Source organism: Halichoeres trimaculatus, unplaced genomic scaffold, assembly GCF_033239565.1.
Source record: "Halichoeres trimaculatus isolate MK-OKI-2021-1 unplaced genomic scaffold, fHalTri1.1 fHalTri1_scaffold_5, whole genome shotgun sequence".
Classification (NCBI taxonomy): Eukaryota; Metazoa; Chordata; class Actinopteri; order Labriformes; family Labridae; genus Halichoeres; species Halichoeres trimaculatus.
The window spans coordinates 14,318,258-14,337,609 of record NW_027437183.1 but is presented as its reverse complement, the minus strand read 5'-3'; the positions used below and the strand labels follow the sequence as shown (position 1 = coordinate 14,337,609).

Below are 19,352 nucleotides of genomic sequence, written 5' to 3'. Positions count from 1 at the left end.
TCCACTTGATTTCGATGACTGTGTCCACTCCTCCAGTCCTTCAACTGTGCTAAAACAGTTGGTAGACCACGTTGACTGCATCATTTGAGATGAGGCGCCAACAGTAGCGCATTTCTCTGTTTAACAAGGGCACTTGTCTAGGTTTTGGCTGTGAAGTTGGCTGATTTGCCAGACTCTGATCTGATCTGATAAAAGAGGAAAAAAGGGTAAAGAAGCAGCAGAGTGTGGGTGTGTAGAGGAGCTGATTGAAGTAACTAAGGGCTGCTGATAGTGGAAGGAGGGATCACAAAAGTAGTATGAGTGAAGTAATGTTGCAAACACTGTGAAGATGAAGTTGAGGCTGTATTAAAGAGGAAGGACAAAATAAACAAGTAAAAAGTGATTTCAGCCTCCTAGAAATGATGCAGATTACAGCAGGAAAAGGGAGAAGGGAACTGGATGTAGAGAGAAATGTCTGGTGCCTGCTAGGTTATGAGAAAGTGGTTGATTTTGTTGTTCTAACTGCCACACTAGTAAAACCTTGTTGTGCCACAAGCTGATGTCTAAATAGAAATGTGTCTTAATGCAGCTGAACGGATGAAAAAGTTGAGTGAAAGTCTGTCACTTCCACAGTGGTTGTGGATCCGCCATCTCACATCAGTGGCTGATTTTGCCCTGAGCAGCAGCATGGGAGACGAGCTGACATATCAAAATGAATGTAACTCAGGGGGTGTCTGTATCAAAGTGGATCTCAACACAGGAGTGTCAAGGCTGCTCCCAACAGGCTGCATCATATCAGGCGCTGTCATTCATCCAGGATATGATATGTATTCTCTCTTGTGTTTCATGGCTCAGTGGCTCACGTTCAGGTGCTGTGTAATTGTCACTATAGTTTACAAGTATAATACAAACATGTCCCCACACAGATAAACAGATGAACATTCACAGAATTGGCAGAACCACACATTTTTGCTTGTTGCGGATGTACCCTTTGTGTAATTATTTGTATTAACTATTGACCCTGACCTCCCATCTTTTTACAACACTTCCCCTCATTCTAAGATGTTGCATTTTTCAACCAACACAGATGATTTGTTGAGATTAGATTGTAAAATGTTCTCTCCAGGAAGGAGATGCAATGCAAACTGCTTCTCCTTAGTGAAAAAAAAAACTGATGGAGAGGTTACTCAGAGCAACAACTTTTCTAAATACCTTTCCCGGAAGACATTGCTTTTTGTAAAGATCCAGCAACACTATTATGTTGGGCCTGTTTGCTTCTTTTCGGCTCTAAAATGTGCGACACGTGTGGAGATTAACAATGCAGGTGAGAACCAGCTCCTGGCTTTTTACTATTCAACAGCATTAGAGGAGCAATATCCCACGGCATTGGTATTCATAAACAGATTGTCAAGTGCAATGAACTGCACTTTTTGTGACTTCTGTCTGCAAGTTGTAGCAAAATATTGCTGAAAAAGGGAATCATCTTGCAAATTGAGGAAATTGTTTGCTTTTACTAAAATTTGCCTCCCTGTTGTCTCTGACTGCAGTGGCAAATGGTGGGTGAACAAACTGTTCATTCACACACAGATACACACAGGTCTCACAAGTGATGAGTGCTCCAGCTCATGTGTGCGCACACACACACACACACACACACACACACACCCTAATACACCACATGAATAAGAAAAATAATCCATTCTAAGATTCATCAGAATTCTCTCTTGAATAATTCAGCAACAATTCACTAAACCCATTTACGAGAAGTTATATGGTTCCCTGCACAATTCAGCCAGCTAAATAACTGACTACTCTCCTCTGTCATGCCACTTTAAAAGTACATCAACCTGTAAAGTTGTACGTAATGGAGCAGTAATTTGCAGTGAGGCGTTTTGCTTTTTTTTCAGTGCAGTTTATCATTAGCTGCCATAATATAAATTTTGCTGTAGTGGTGCAAATTGCATGAGTCTTGAAAAAAATCTCACTTTCAGGCTCCAGCCATGCTAATCAAACGCATTTTAATCATTTAAATATCATGGAAGTCTTGAAGGCAATAATTTCCTCATTTAAACTCAAATTTGATTCAGACGAGCTGACTGGTCAGTAAGAAAGCAAAAATAAGTAAGACTCGACTTAACATGAGATCACAATCTGCAGAATAAAAGAGGGAAATTGCTGAGTATGGCTGACATTGACAGGGCTAACACTGCCAACTCTCCAAGCTTATCTTTGCACGCCTGTGCTGAGGATGGATGGTGCACCTGTCAAGTGTAATGTTCCATTGATTTTCCACTACTGTCATCGCCCATCGGAAGACCTGTTTTGTTTTATTTACATTCAAACTTAGTCAAGGGTTTACTTCCCCAAACACCTATGCAACGTTGGTGCTAGGTGAAAAAAATATGTGTGGAGTCATTGATGACTGCCAACAAAGTTGTATTCTGGTCTTTTCCCTGTCCTCGAAGCAGAGCCACACTTTCTAACCAAAGACCAAAACCTCTGCCCTTTGACATCCATGGAGGATGTCAGTGCCCTGGCCTGCCTGGATTGGACCCTCCAGCTAACTAGTTAACCAGCATTTTGGGATCACAATAATACAAATAATATATAAATCCAAAATAACAATTCTGTTGCCAAAAAAGGAGGTAGTCAATGAAGAATCATCACTCAGTGTCTTTCAAGCCTACATTTAGCCTTTGTGCATTTGTTGGAAAAGCTGTCTTATACTTTTCTCTTCCATATCCACGCAATGTATTCACATTGCTTTCTGAATGAATCACGTGCTGTTTAGCTATCACGTTATTTCAGGGTTGTGTACTGTTATAGTCATCACAGGGTTGATTCATGCCATTATGAAGTATCTTGAGAATAGTAAGATCCCTGAGCTTGACAAGGTAGGTTTGTCAAAGCTCTTTTAAATTTCATCTTATTTTTAGATCCTTTTCATCCAAATCCCTAAAATATTTATTTATCCACATTTCCTTAATAAGCTTTTCACATGTGTTTTAAGTTGTACAACAAAGATGTTTTCAATCTTATTTAAAGAAACCTTATTGTTTGTTAAGTAATTATTGCAATCTCTGTCTAAATGAGTGAAGTTACTCATGACAGCTCTATTACACCATTAGAAGTCTCTGGTATTTGATAATAATGTGAGATATTTATTTAATTTGGCTATATTTATACTTGTTTTGTCTGCAGGTGCTAATGACTGGAAATATCTGTTTGGCTATTTTAAAAATAGGATGAAAGTCAAACTCAGTGACTCATGCTTTGAGTCATGCTTGAAGGTGCATGTGAGGTTAATGCAGTTTTTTGCTGTAGGTCAGAATAGCAAACGAAATTCTGCTTTCCCGTACCCACATATATGCAGGTCAAACTCATAATATTTAGGAGCTCAACTCTTGTCCCATGATAACGGAAATGGAAAGGAGGGAGCAGGGGCAGAGGGGCTCACAAACCATAAACTTTACCAGAGTTCAGATTAAATCCACCTCCACCTCCAAAGTTGTTACGTGGTTTGAATGCAAGCATGCCTTAAAATATCCAAAAGTATTTTTGAACATTACACACTGACTATAAGCAGACATTTCTGGTGGTAAAGTCACGTTTGAACCTTTTTCCTTCCAACTCAGCCTTTTAAAACAGTGATAAGACAAATTCACATCACTTAGTCGTTGATCTCCTCAAAGAAGAAAACAAAGTTTAGAGTCAAGAAACGGAAGTAGAGATTATTTCCCAGCCATGTTTTTATTAATTTTAGATTCCATGCCGTGGATTAGTTTGTGATCTGAGGAATAGAGAGTGCTGAGCTTTAGAGAAATCTCTCCATAGCAGAAACTTGCCAGTGTTGCAGTTTTCTGTAAAAAATCTATCAAAGCTGATGCTGTGCTGTCAAAGTGGGGATTTCTCTTCAGCAAGCATACGTCACTGTACCACGCTCAGATTTACTCTACTAGACACATCAGTTGAAAAACTTGCTTTTGGCTCTGCTGTTAACAATTTCTTCTAATAGTCAGACATGTCTTTTCTCTGGAGTGTTACAATTACACTTTTACTGACACATACTTAAAATAGTCTCACTTTTTAGTCAAAATTTGTTCATTTTTAATGCCATTCCCCAGTATTCATGGATAATTTAGATTTTCCCATGAGAACACAAATCCACTTACAGCTTGTAGAGCACACTATATAGAGATGCTACGCCCGCCTTCAAAGTTTAGCAGTGAGAAGCAAGATCTGTTCTTTTCTGCAATAAAAACATGGAACTATTCCTTTATATATACATATAAATAAAATTAGCTCACAAGACTGTCATTTAAGGAACGCAATGTGTCGGAGTAGAAGTATTGGATTACAACTCATTATCAGCAGATACTCAAAATCAAATGACTCATACTCCGCCTCAGATTTGGGGGCATAAAAAAATCTGATCAGCTGGACTGATAAAGCATTGGCTAAAACAAGCTCTTTAGTTTGTGATAATTTCCATTCCAGCCCATATGCAGCAGTTATTCTGCAGTGGTCTGTTTAAACTTGAGAGTCTATCAATAAAATGAAGAGCCAGGTTAAGTTGGTTCTGCTTTGTGAGGTTGGTGTTGGTAGATGAGCACTGGTATGACATAATAAGGATTCCCTAATGTTAAGATTTACAGACAACTCTTAGGGAACTATGGAACAAATTGAGTTCACAAAGTTGTGTTTAGCAAGTTAAAGTTAAATAATACAATATCTCAATGCTTGTCCTGCAAATAGTTTTCTTGAACAAAGAAAACTAGTGTTTAAAAGATCCACTCTCCACTCCTTGGCCTCCAAAAAGAAACGCATGTCTTGACAATAGTTATGTCTTTGTGACAGTAGGTGATTGTGCTCATAGGAAATGAAGTACTTGTCCATGAAAAGCACTGCTTTTTCCAGCTAAAGGTGCAACCTAGGTGCTAGTACAACCTAGCCAAAAAGCTAGTCATCAAAAGTACAACCTAGCCAAAAAGCTAGTCATCAAAAGTACAACCTAGCCAAAAAGCTAGTCATCAAAGCACCTTCGATCAGGGATGGGAATGGTTGGAATTAGTATCAAAATTACCTTCTCTTGAACCATCTATCACACTAAAATGTTTTAAGTCTAAAGTATTTATAGTTGCTCCAATTTTAACCTCTCCGTTGTTCTGTTTATCATTTATATAAACACAATCTGAGTCCTGATCCATTATTTTGCTGTTAACTGTCCTTTATTGTCTGATCGTCTCTCCCAGACTATGCAAAACACAGCTGATGGCACAAGGAGCATTTTTTCCACCCTTTCTAATGATCTTGTTTCCCTTCTAAAGGAGAATGTCTTCATTTAAATAGAAAATGAAATTGGCTCTGGCCCAAATAATGATATGGCAGTGGTTGCGTTAGGGATATAATTTTCATTCTAAATTAAACATGTGACCCCCAAGGCCCCTCTCTGCTCTTCTTGCGTGCATTTTTTCTGTGTGGGTGTGTTGTGTGAAAGTGCTGCTGTCTGAGTGTAAATGGCATGACTCTGACAGTTTATGTGTGGTTTACACAGGCATAAACTGACTGTGCAGAACTCATTGGGATTTATTTCATGTGTTAACCAGACTGACCTCAAATGCCTGCCGTTAAAAAGATGACCACTCATCCGGAATAATCTATCCATGTGTGATTGACTGCACTGTTTTTCTTCACAGCTGGCGTCGGGCATCTACAGCTTTGCATGTTCCCTGTGGAGCCATCACACGGACTGCTTCCTCCAGCAGATCTATGCCAGAGATGGGGCGGCAGCGCTCAGCTCACTGGAGAGGACTCTGCTCTCTCTGAAAGGTAGCAGCATGTGCAGGCACGCAAATCCACACATGCTCATGCAGACACACATGCATTACAGGCAAAGCCGGGCAGTTATCGATCACTGTGGGATAGCAAGTAACTCAGCCTTACAGAGAAAATACCTTACAACAGTATGAAAAATGAAATCTTATTTTTCCAGCCTTTAGCATAAAGTTAAGGAAACACATTTTTCAATTTATTAGATTTTAAATAGCCTCCTATATGTTAAATGAATGACTCTCCTGCTTACTTTTTTCCCTCAGTGCTTCGCAAGTTGACAGTACACGGATTTCAAGAGCCACAACAGAACATGGAAGTCATGGTGAGTCGTTTGTTTTCAGCTGTGTCTGCCCATTCAATCTCTAGAAGCGTAGATTTTCTCACCGTTGGAGTTTTTGAGCTGAAAAATGGCAGCAATCACTGTACGAAATGGGGATGGCCATGAAGATTGAAAGTGCCTTGAGATCCTACTCCGCTCAGAGAGTCAAGAGTTCCGTATGGGCTCTTTTTCCCGCTCTCACAGAGGGGGGAAAAAAAAGTCCATCTTCGTGGAACTGGTAATTCAATTTAATTTCAATCTCTGTGGTGAAATCTTCAACTTGAGTTTGGATTCCCCCACAGCTCAGAATTAATGGAGTCGTTTGCATAGATAGGCCCTGCTCTTTGAACTCCAGCCTGTTTTAATCAGTGAAAGGACAGCAGTGCTTAAGGCAGGTAGGTCATGGTGGTAAAAGCGAACAAGATATGTTAGTGGGCACCCACATCAAGAAAAAGTACCCTTGACTCTAGGGATACTAACTTTTTGGTTTGGAACTGACGATTTGGGGCACAATACTATCTGTACTTACATTTCTGCTTTGTGCACCCTGAGGTCATGTGATGCTGCTTACTTATGGTTGGGGGAGAAGGAAAGTTCAAACATCCCAGTCTGTGATAAAGGCATATGAGTTTTGAATTGCATTATTTATCAGGGTTGTCACGTCATGTCAAAGCAAATAAAAGAGATGAAAAAGAATTTCTTGTTAGTAATTCAGTCAGAGTAACGGAGAGACTAGAAGACTTCACAAGAACTGATAGTAGCTCTTTGTCATATGAAAATAGAAATGTTTTAACAGGAAAATTTGTTCAGAAAGCGACATCACACAGAGGTGTGATTTGCTTGCATTTTTAGTTGAATAATCATTCTAAATTCAGTGGCTTTAATTTACCCGCTTGATTAAATTTTAAATTTTAATCATTGCAGCAACAATCTAGATTTGTTGCATTTTAATTGTATTCTTTTAATTTTTGACTGAGTTGATCATAACATAACAAAAATCATTTTCTTTGTAGCGCTTTAGTATTTTCCTAACAAGACAGCTTTTAGCTTGTCATATTAAAATGTCTTTTGCCAGAGCTGTTCCTTGTTATTCCAGCTCAGTGAGCACACACAGTGGTTAAGAGTTAATATTTCATGTTTAGATGTATATGCTATTGTTATCCCGGGTCCACTACTTCCTACTTTAGCTTCCCACTTCCACTTTTCACTGTATAATTTAGGACATAGTGTATTAAAAGCTGGTTTTAACTGTATCTTCTACTTTTTCAATTTAAGCAACCCTTCTATTCTTGTAGAATTAACTGGATCTGCACACCTCTAAATGCTGGGTTTTATAAGAATGGAGAAAGAGCAGTGGTAATCTCTAAAGTTCTGACTTTTTGTGGAACCCTTTAAAAACAAACATTACTATTCCAGGCGGGCTATTTTATGCCTGGAAGACATTTTTGAGATTTAATTTACTGCCCGAAACAGCAGGCAGTGTAATCTTGTAAACAAAGCTGATTTTGTGGCTTTCTCTCAGCTTCTCTTTGGCTGCTTTTTTAACACAAAAAGGAACATCCTGGAGTCATGCACACACCTATCTCAGATTGATATCATAGTTTTCTGTATTTTAGTCGTGTCTCATTTTTCCCCTCAGTATTAGTTTTTTGCTGCTTTGCTCTGTTATGTAATAGAAAATAGTGTTTGGATTTCAATATGGATGTGTCTAGCTCAAACTTTTATTACCTTGAGCTAAAAGAGCAGACACAGAGTTGTTGTTGAAACAAACAGGCAAAGGTGTGTCGGCTAGAGAACAGTGTTATTTTATCAAACTTAACATAAAGAATTTGTAAGTGGTTATGAAACTGTCTCAGTTTAATACTGCCCCACAGTAAGGGTTGGTATTGCTATGAACCTCACAATTCAATTTTGATTCCTTAGGTTGCGATTTGACATCGATTTGATTCAGTATTGATTTAAATGCTTTGATTTTTGGATTTTCATGCCCTATCTGAACTAGGGCTGAATGATTTTGGAAAATAATGTAACTGCAATTTTTTTTAGACCAATATTGCGATTGTGATTTAGCATACAATTTTTTGGGGGGGATGTTTATCTTCTGCATTGTTTACTTAACACAAGTTTTAAGTCATTTTATAGTATGACTTACCAACAAAAGATACTGATAGCATTTAAACAAGTTTTTTTGCATTTCTTAATTGGAAAAGAAAAAGGAACACTGAAATTTTACTGACCTCAAGTTGTTAGTAAGAGTAACAAACCATACAGAAAAAAAGGGACCAAGGGGTATGGCTCTAGGATCTACTGGATAGATCTTTGTTGCCCACAGGTTTTTTTTTTCTGCCAGAAAAAAAAAGCGTTTTGACTATTGCTGGTTTTAAGGGAGAACAAGTACAAGTTACCATATTCTCTCCGGGTCTGTGTACATGAAACTTTTTTTTTTTTCTAATTGCAGCCTTTGCGATTTGAAAATTGCATTCTAGTACATTGTAACATCCTTTTAAAATCGATTAATTGTTCAGCCCTAATGTGAACATATGTGGTATATCACCTCATGTTTTGGAGCAATAAAACAACCCAAATGTCAGACTATAAAGCTGAAGGAGCTGGGTTTATGCTGCTGCTAGTTGATGAAGCACTTTTTTTGGTCCTTTTTTTTGAAAATATTTGTCATCATCACCACCACAGAAACTTAACATCATATTCTTAATATGACACTTCAAAGTCATCATCATCATCAATGCCATTGTCATCAACATCATCTTTGGCACCAAACTACCAAGTGTGGAGATGTTCACAAAGAGCTGTGTCAAGAGAGATTTCTTGTGCTCACATTTTCTTGATGTTCCCTGGGGTATGAAAATGTTGACATCAAACTGACTATTTACCCTCTGACAGCCAAAAAACATCATCCTTTGTTTTGACAGTGTTTCATGGTGTTCAAATGCAGCTTAGAAAAGATGTCACTTGACACAGCTGTCTGTTATTGGTTGTTTAAACTCTGCTTGCTAGGATTGTCAGGGCCCTGAAGTGATAGGTGGTGACGTTCACATTTATATCTCAGATTGTAGACCATACAGTGTCTTTACATGCAACAAGAGCTGTCTGGGCATTTTTACAGTCAAACTCTTGCTGGAGAAGTGGCTTTGAGCTAGTGCTGCACAATTTGGGGAAAAGGTGCGATTTGTGATTAGGTGTACAATATTGGGATTGCGATTGTGCTTGTGATTTGATAAAAAAAGTTGTGTCATGATGTGTCTACAGACTTGCTTGGTTATCATGGAGAAAAATCGGAATTGCATGTGCTGACATTGCGATTGCGATTGTGATAGCGATAATCGTGCAGCACTACTTGGAACACAGCAAAACAAGGACTGAACACCCTTTTTAAAGTACTGCTACGGTCATAAATTCTGAATCTAAATCCTCAGTAAAATGTCTGTGTATTGTTGTTTAAAGGCACAAAAATATCTAGCTGAAATGCATCACAATAGATTGATCATGAGAAACAAGAATCACTGCTTTAAGATTTACATGGTCCTGACCCCAAACATCCAAACTCAAACTTGACTGTACAAGCTGAAACATTGAAATAAAGTCTGATTCAAATGTATCTGTCTTTGAAATTCTCTCAGAAGGACTTTTTTGTTTACAGTCTTTTCTCTCTGAAAACTTTTCTTATTACTTGTGACATGCTTGTTTGATGCCCACCGATCTGTCTCCTCTTTCATTTTTTCTAACATCTCAGTCCATTTTCCAGACGTTCATTTACTTTCACTTCATCCTTGTGTATTCCTTCCCTAGAGTGCCATCAGCCTCCCGTCTCCTCCTCTTTAGCTGTCAAAGCCCTTTCATCTTGACTGATTGGTCTAAAAATGTCTGTTTTGCACTTCTCCTTGCATTAGTCGTGTCTAATTTTCTGCGTGCTCTGTTAATGTATTTTTCCTCCCTCTACTTCCTCCATCTTTATTCTCTGAATTTATCTAAATCCCACCAGTAGATTAAGAAATACCTGAGATGAACTTTGCTCTCCATCATCTCCCACCTCTCTCTTTGTTGCTCTCCCCTGCAAGTGACCCCCTCTTTCTCTTCTCGTTGCAATAGTTTGTGGCTCGGCTGTGTTGGCTGGATGTGTGATTAATGACACTGCTGTTGATCCCATGGCTGAACATTAATGCAGAACTAAACAGATAGCATCTTCATCCATCATCTAATTTCCAATGCTAAGCTGCATCTACACCAGGCTACAGAAAATTGATTCTCTTTCATACTGTGTAGCAGGCACTTTTATTTAGATGCCCAAGTACAGAGGCAAGTGTGCCCACGCACCCATCCGCACACACACACTTAAGTTATTCCCTTGTTAATATATCTGCTTCTGGGCAATACAGATGAAGCAATCATGAGGGATTCAACTGCAGAAATGTCAAAGAGATTAAACTTTATCTCACCCTCTCTTCATCTCCTCCTTTTCAGGGTTTCCTGAATGCAGTGTTTGAAAGGCTAAAACAGTTCTTGGAATGCTGTGAGTACTTGTCTCTTTCTCTGTCCTCAATCTCTGATCCGAGACTTCTCCCTTCAGTAAACAAACTCAGCTACCGGTGCTTCATCTAATGCATGCAAAGGACACCTACTTAAAAGTCAAAGATACTTCTGATGAAGTCTTGGTCTCATAATCACACGGAATGATCTAGGTGTCCAAATTAAAAGGTTCATGCTGAGTCATTCTGTCCTATTCATCCTTATTAAGAGTTTATCTCCCAAATCAATGAAAATCAGAAGACCTTTTAGTTCAACTTGTGCTCTCTCTTTACTTAATTTAAAGCTTGGAGTCTGGCACAAGGGGCAAGTCTCTGAAAATGTTACATCATGGGGGTGCAGGTTAAAGACACCATGAGACAGATATCTCTTCTTAAAAAAAATTCATGGTGAACTCATCCCTGACTGGTGAGCGCGAGCATTAAACTAAAGCAACAAAACTGTCATCAAGTTCATAAAGGGATGTTATCATTCTCTCAGTCTGTTCAAATAAAAAGGAGAGGTGAAATTAATGCAGATCTGTAATTGGTCAGCTGTCATTCAAGCAACAATCATTTTCATTGTCTGGTTAAGTGCTCTACAGCAGTGGCTGAGAATGATCTGAAATACATATTCATAGGCTATACATTTCACCTTCTAGTGTTACCTTTCAAAGGTAATGTTCAATTAACAGAGTGAGTGTTCTGCTTTACCATTGTTTTAAACATGGAAATAACGTAACAATGCTGTATTTCTATACTGAATTTAGCAAATTTTCAAACTACTACATGTTCATATGTTGTAGAAATCCCACAATTTGTCTGTAAACTTATCAAAACAGTCCATTCTGAGGTATAGCACAAGATTGTTACGAGATCTTCACAAAATGACTAAAATAACAAGTTCATTGCAGGATCGCAGGATCTCATTTCTGATTCACTAGTCCGCCCAAAATACCAAGATCTGCTCCTAGACCTCCCCCCGACAGGGCTGGCTACCAGAGGGCAATGAGTTGATGGGGCCCAGAGCCTTAAAGATGCATCAGTTCCAATATGCATTTAGAAGAGTAGAATAGAATAGAATAGAACTTTATTGTCATTGTAACAAGTACAACGAAATTGAAGTCACAGCAGCAATCAAGAAAACAAATGTAAGAAAGTGTATAGAAAGTGCAAAAAGGTCCATAAGAAAATAGATGCTGACAGCTTGTCCATCATTCTTCAGTTCAGCCAGCCTCCACCTCCACAGGGTCCAGGACTGAGCTTCTTCAGTCATGCTCCATCTCTGCTTCCTAGATCCTGTCCACAGCAGGTGAAGCTCTTCCTATGTGGCGTTGGTGTCTGATGTCAGCTCCGTTAGCCATGTCTGTGAATAGCATGATGCTCCTCTGCCTTCTGGTATTTCCTCTGTTGCTCGGTTAGCACAGCTAGCTCGTCAATCTTATAGGAAATAGATCTTACGTTCCCAGTAACGATGGATGGTAGGACAGGTCCATGTCGTCATTTCTTAGCTCACACCTGAGAACCAGCACGTTGTCCTCATCTCCTTCTCCTCACCTTGAGGGAAATCATCAAGCATTACACCAGTTAGCATTGACATGCTACAGGCTGCTAACAGCTGATTTCACATGTAAACAATGCAGCCATGGTTACCTGTAGGATCTCCAGAGAAACACAGGAGAAAAAAGTAGTACAAATGTTGCCAAAAGCCACAAAAAGTTTGGTGTCCATGACCAACAAATGAGCCATACAAAGTACTGATTCACTCCAAATACAAAGATGACGAAAAAGAGATGAAAAAATTAAAAGAAACGTACAAAGAAGAAAGAGCTGCTGCAAAAGGCAGCCATAGCCAACAGGCGCCCACCTAATAGGCTTTTCTAAAACACCGGCATGACAAAAGAACACAAGATTTTTTTAAGGCTGTCAATCATAAAACCACTATGGGGCACTAAAGGAACAGTGTGAAGTATCAAAAAAGCTCTCAAATAAAAAAAATTCTGGTACAGAATATTGTGTTTTAGCTTAAAAATAAACTGAAATGTTTGATTTATCAATAGCTATACAATTTAAACCTTTCAATCCAATCATCTTACTATAATTTTTTTTTCTCAACTGGTTTATGCCTTTGGTTATAAGCTGCGTTATATACCTTGTAAATCTCTAAGTGGATGTGACCAGATAGCCAAACCAATTAGTGTCACCAGGAAAAAGAAGCAGATCAGACATATTTAGAAGTGGGTGTTACCCCGACAGCTGTAACATATGCCCTTTGCTATGTAAATCAATCCATCTTGCATGTGAGGTTGATAGGCAGGAAAATGAATAATAAGTGAATTGTTATGATCTTGTGTTCCTGTCAGAATTATAAGTATCTCTGACAAAGAGCAGTCCCTCCGAGAAAGTAGAGTCAAGCAGAAGCAATGTAAGAGTGTGTAGAAGGCTAGAATTGAATCCTGATTTGTATTTTTTTTTATTTAGTTAAGGCCCACGCATTCGTACTATTTGGCGAATCAAATGATACCCCAACTACCCAGCAGTTTTCCTCTCCTGAGTTGGGTAGTTGGGTCAGTTTGGGGCCACTGTGAGTATAGCCACCATATTTGCTGAAAAGTACAAGAATTATAGATTCAGGAGAGGTAGGATAATAAACAAGCTTTTTGTAAAACATGCTAAACAGAAGATAGATGAGAAACCTTTCAGCATTTGTTTATTTATTGAATATCATTGTGTCAACACATTTTTCATGACACACTGTCACATATTGCAGATAATCATCAAATAGAACAAGCTACACCAAAGAACAAGTTTTGAGTTTACCAAGGGAACCAGACTGCCATCCCTTCTCCCTTTTTTGGTGACTCTTCTAAAGTACAGACTCTGAGTGATGTATTGTCACTCATGTCTGCCCAAGAATGTAAACTCAGTCAAACATTTCAGTAAATGAGTTTTTTTTTTCTCTTGTTCATTGGCTTTGTTCTCCCACCGCCCTCTGTTGTCTGTCATGCTGTCAGCTCCCTCAAGCAGCAGCCTCTCTCTAAACTTCAGTCTTTTAGAAAGTTTGAAAAACCGCAATGATGTATGAAAAGTCGACAAACATTGCAAGAGATGTCCACCAGATGTCCTAATATTGATCTGTAGTCTCCCGAGTTGTCCTCATTGTGAGGGAAGCTGTACTCAAAGTTGAAACAGCCAGAGTGTTAGTAATTGGACAACCAGTGATGTGTGTACTGCACACGTTAGGTTACTCTGACCAGAGGGAGACCTGTTGTAGCAGCTGGAACTTTGGAGCAGCGGCTGAACCTTAGCTCCTCTGGTTGAATTGCAGCTTGTTACAGTGGTAAAACCTGATGAGTAAAAGCTCTTCAATTGACAGCGGTGAGAGCTGTATTTGCTCAGTTCCTCTCTCAGGTCTCACTGACCAATGGGCTCTTTACTCCCTTCCTCAGAAGTTCTTCCCAACAATACAATGTGAGGTAAAGATACATTTCGGACATGATTCTACGAGCTGCCTTAACAGCAGATGTTAACAAAAAAGTATCATTTAAGATATCAGCCACTACAATCAATTCCAATATTTACTCTGCTGATGGCGATGTAGACAGGGTCAGGGTGCTGCTGGTATTTGGGCCTGGCAGATAGGGGAAATGGACAGGCAGCTCACAGATGGGCCAGAGAAAAATATCAGCTCTGCACAGCCTGATAAGGTCAGCTATATAAACAGGTGTTTTTTGGTGAGTCTTTGTGGACCATTCAGATGTCTGGCTCTTCCTGTCAGATGTTTGTCCTCAGACCGAGGGCGGCTATCTACTTCTGTCAGTCACCAAACTTTTTGCTGGGGTACACGTCTTTTGGAAAATGTCCTTCAGTTTCAGTGTTTAGTGTCTTATCTGCTGCTGCTTTAAACTTAAGTTATCTGTTCAATGTATACCCTTACAGACTTTGATGACTGCTGACATTACCAGCTGCCATCACCTGCCAGCCAGTAAACAAGAGCAAACAAGGCAAGGGCACGTGCACAAAGCCAACAAGTCTGATGGGCTCTGCTTTAATTTCCATTATAGCTGATCTTTACAGAATTTTAAAAGAAGCAGCACAAAACAAACTTTGGCCACTTAACTTTTTAATCATCCTACTGTCGCTTTGAGTTTGTAGTTGCTGATAGAAAAGAAAGCTGGACTGTATAGGGAGAGTGGAGAAGATGACCCTGGCTGTTCGAAAGTGATTGGAGGATTGCCAGGGAGTGTTACGCTCTGTGCCGATTTCATCAATGGGGATGACAGGGAAGTAAACTACAAGGGGCATCTTTATAGGCTCTAGCATCATGAGTGGGTTTATGGAGGCAAAATTTACATCACAGAGAGTGAGTCATTCATGGTCATTTTTCAAGTTCCTTTTATTATGGTGCTTATTAAATACACCAATGCTTGTAATAGGCCCACGGGACTTTCAAGGCAGCAGAGTGAAGTGAGCATTTGACTTTAAGGGAGAGTTTCTCATCTCATCTCTCATCTCTTCAAACTTTACTCCTTATCTTTCCTCTTCTGACACACACCATTGATACTTAAAAAGGAGTCCATCATGGCTGTACGAAATTTCAAACCTCTATCCCTGATAGGATATAACATACTGATTTATGTCAAAGACAGAAGTTTTGGTTTGAATGAGATTCATTTTTAATTCTCTTCATCTGATGATGAGTTGCTTGTTATGTGAGATTCCAGCTTTGGAACTTTGAGAAAAGCAGGGGGTAAGTTCAAGAGGAAGGATCCTAACGTTGAAGGCTGTTGACAGCTTACCTTAAAGTACTCTCCTGAACACAACTCAGCTCCAATCATTTTCACCCCTTTCAAAATATAGTTTCTGTAGAGCTGAATGTTGCTCAGTCCTCCACAATTTCTCTACTTAGCTGTTGTGGCAAGTTTGTTTTTTCAAAGGAGAAGTTTTACATTCAAAGATCTGGTGTTTTACCTTCATGTAGCTCTTAAGATCAATGCCAGTTAATCTGTAGCTTGTAGATAATTTGATTAATGTTTATACTCAAACTTTGAATCCAAACAGTGTTTGTTTTTGTGTATTGAACGGATGCTGTTAATATCAAGCATTTCAACTTTAGACTGTTATTTTGTCCTGTAACACAATATCAAACAGAAGTACTAAAAGTGTGATTTCAAAACAAAAGCATTCATTTTCGTCAACACAGGAGTTCAAGCAAGCAGACTTAAATGATTGTTTTGAGGGGAAATCTCATTTGTAATCCTTAATTTAAACTTCCATGGGAATAAATAAAGTAACACTTTGCTATGTGTCAAACCATTTTATTTACATTGAGCAGATTAAAAAGAGGTGAAGAAAATAAACACGATGCTGTCTGTGAATCTATGTATTCATCATAAGCTTTTTATACTCCTTTTTTGGTGTCAAAGAGTATCATCAACTAAATGAATTAAGACCGCTGACATACAATGTGACCAATTGACAAATAAAGATACTGGCTTTGGGCTGTGTGTTTTATTTGTGTTTCAGGTCGACAGGTTGGTCCAGATAGCACATGCAGGGAAAAGCTGGAGAAGACGATCATATTATACACAAAAGTTGTAAGTTAAACTGTGGTTCTTTATAAATTATAAAAGGACACTTTTTTTGTGAATATTTGCTTGAACTTTCAGGCGGTTTTAATATCTGACTCCCTTGTCACTCCTTGTTTCCCTTGTGTCTGTCTTTTCCTCTGCATGTGCTTTTTTCCTGTGCAGTTGTTAGACTTCCTGGAGTACCACCCATGTGCATTTATCCCTCTGATCCAGCGTTCCCTTGAATTTGCTGTCACCTACGTGTTCACACCTGCAGGGGAGGGAGTCACCTTCGAACGCTTCATTGTTCAGTGCATGAATCTGATCAAGATGATTGTGAAGAACGATGCCTACAAACCTGCCAAGAACATTGAGGGTAAGTTATTAAGTCTGTGGGAAGGAGACGGAAAGATGGGAGGAAATAAAGGATGTAGGAAGTTGCAACACAGGGGAGTTGAAAAGGCCATTAGATGAGTGATGAAAGTCACAGGCATGTAGGAGGAGACGGAAGTTTCAAAAGAAAAGAATACTTTCTTATCTTAATTCTCACTCTATGATAGGAAGGCATTAGAGGACTTGCCTACTTCTTAAAGCTGGCTGTTTTGAGAGCTTTATTATACCTTTCTGTAGCTTGTGTTTACTTCAAGTTGTCAAAGGCCTCCAGTGCTTCGTTAGCTGTGGAGCACAGCAAAGGTCTTTGTTCTGAAAGCACAGGGTCTGGTGTAAGATTTTTATGTTGAACAATAATTTTTGGTTGTTTTTTAAGAATTTAAGTTAAAATTGACTTTCAAAACTTAAAGACCAAAAGAAACTAGAGACAGACATGAAAATATGCGAAAAAGACCAGACATTGATGAAAGGATAGCAAAAGGAGTTACAATAATGCTCTGAGCATCACGATTTCATTACAGCCACAATGCAAATGATATGTGCTGACAGTCCATTGACATCCTGACAAGCTATCTGCCCACATGTACCGGCTAATATTGTCCCATTGTCCCTCAGATGTAACATCTTTCTGCTTTATGTTTTCAAGCATCCATTCTAATGCAGTTACTGCCGTCATTTCTGCGTTTTCAAGGAGGAGGGTCAGTGACTTTTTAAGCATTACAGATTAACTGAGCTTAAAATTATGCTCTCAATATGCTCTCAATAAACATTTGCTCAACTTTGGCATGATCATTACACCCGAGGAGGCATAACTTAGGCAATGGGTCTAGATTGGTTCTATTCAGCTCCTTTTCCTGGATTGTTAGCCGCATGGGGAAATGCCTCTAGGAGCGACTGGAAAGATCTACAACCACTCAAGGCGATGAAGCCTGTGACCTGATACAGAGTGGCAGAGTTGGTTAATAAATTTAATTTTTACCAAATCCCATCAACAATACAGCAAACACATATTTCTAACTAATGAGAAGGTTGCAATTCCATTTTTATTTATTTTTCTTGCTTTGTTAAAAATACATCATCCAGCTCTTTTAAAACTGCTGATTGTTACACAGTACGCTTTGGTGCTGGACTACATCCAAATCTCAGGATTGCATTCTTTTTCCTCTTTATTCTACATGATTGATTGTGCGTTAGGGAAAACTTTTGCTGTGATTTGGTGTCATAATAAATAAAAACAGATGAATGATTGAGCCCCAAATAAGAAAACTGAGAATTGTAAGCAGAAAGCTTACATAGCTTAAGGGGAGGTTGAGCCTTGACAGATGCAGAACAGCCCAGAGCAGCCTTCTGAGTTATTTATAAGGTTCCTGCTGTCAGTCAGTTAGACAGACAGGAGGACTCTTGTGTGTCTGACAGCATTAGAATAGAACTCCAAGGACTGCACCAACAGTGACACTGGGGTCAGGGGCCACAGGTAAAGTGAGGGTTTGAAAATGAAAGGACACGCAATTTGTTGGTTTTGACTGATGTTGGCTTCCTACATACTGAATGTACTTTGAAATTACCATTTTTATTTTTCTAGAAATTGTAATTGTGATGTATGGACTGTCTTATGATGAGTGATTCATTTTTTGGAAACATCTTTCTTTTCATCATTTTTTTTCCCTTCCTACTCTGTTTACCCTTCCTCCCTCAGACAGTAAACCAGAGAGTCTGGAGGCTCACAAGATCAAGACGGCATTCTTCACACACCCCACACTGACAGAGATTGGATGCAGACTTGTTTCACATTACTTCCTTCTCACAGAGGAAGAGCTGGCAATGTGGGAGGAGGACCCTGAGAGCTTCGGTAATTGCACATCAGCAGATACTCAGACTGAATCTAAATGTCCAGACTTATGCGGGCATGCCGACTGGCAGAATTGACAGATGTGTCTTTGGATGACCCAGAAAAAGAAGAGTCGGAAAGTTCTACACTTTTGGATGGATATTCAAGTATCAGTATATGAAAGCAGAATCAGAGGGCAAAGGAGAGATTTCTTTTTGAAATTATTCCAGTAACTATTACACAGTAAAAGGAATCAATTGGAGGGGAACACATTAGCTGAAATGCTGTCTTAAACCCTGTTGGCTATCAAGGATATAGCTTTTGAGTGTGTCAGCCACCCAAGGCTCCAGTGTTGCAATTCAGACAAGGATGAAATAAAACTGGGCCAAGGTGTCCTTTCCTGTGAGTGTGAACAGAAGTGTTTGACCTGCCAACTTAAAACAAAGAATGAAGTTGGAACTACAGAAGAACATGGTACCAAGCCTTTTAAAAGTTGACAAAATAAATGAATAAATAAAAACTACATTCATGCATATCCACTCCAGCTCTTTAACTGGGCACATTTAATAATTGGTATAGGAGTAGAAAGAAGAATAGTCTTGTTGCATCTGCTCCTTCTCTCACAAAACCTTAACTAAACACATGATCTACAAAACAAAAATACTCTTAGCCACCATGCCTTTTAACTTTCCATTAAGTCTTTCTTGGACCAAGATGAAAGCAAAACGATCCACAAACATAAAAACTAAATGTAAATATATGTAAAGGAGCAATAGTCTGTAAATTTGCTACAATGAGCTGCTTCTGACTTTTTCTTTTAGGAAATAGGTCAGAGAGTACACATGTTGGTGTTGATTAAAGCCGTGGCAGAAATTGAGATGTCAATAACAGACTTTCTTTTGCTTGTAGCTCAG

The 19,352-nt window shown here is 39.0% G+C and overlaps 1 protein-coding gene across 1 annotated transcript in view; it reads left to right on the top strand.

The window, feature by feature from the left end:
* The window catches only part of ipo11 (importin 11), a 135,677-nt gene that overhangs the window by 15,688 nt on the left and 100,637 nt on the right, over positions 1–19,352 (top strand). Inside the window, exons 6-11 of the mRNA XM_074670879.1 lie at positions 5,676–5,808; positions 6,075–6,133; positions 10,610–10,658; positions 16,177–16,247; positions 16,404–16,596; positions 18,307–18,459. Coding sequence (XP_074526980.1) covers positions 5,676–5,808; positions 6,075–6,133; positions 10,610–10,658; positions 16,177–16,247; positions 16,404–16,596; positions 18,307–18,459 — 658 coding nt within the window. The remainder of the gene's footprint in view (positions 1–5,675; positions 5,809–6,074; positions 6,134–10,609; positions 10,659–16,176; positions 16,248–16,403; positions 16,597–18,306; positions 18,460–19,352) is intronic.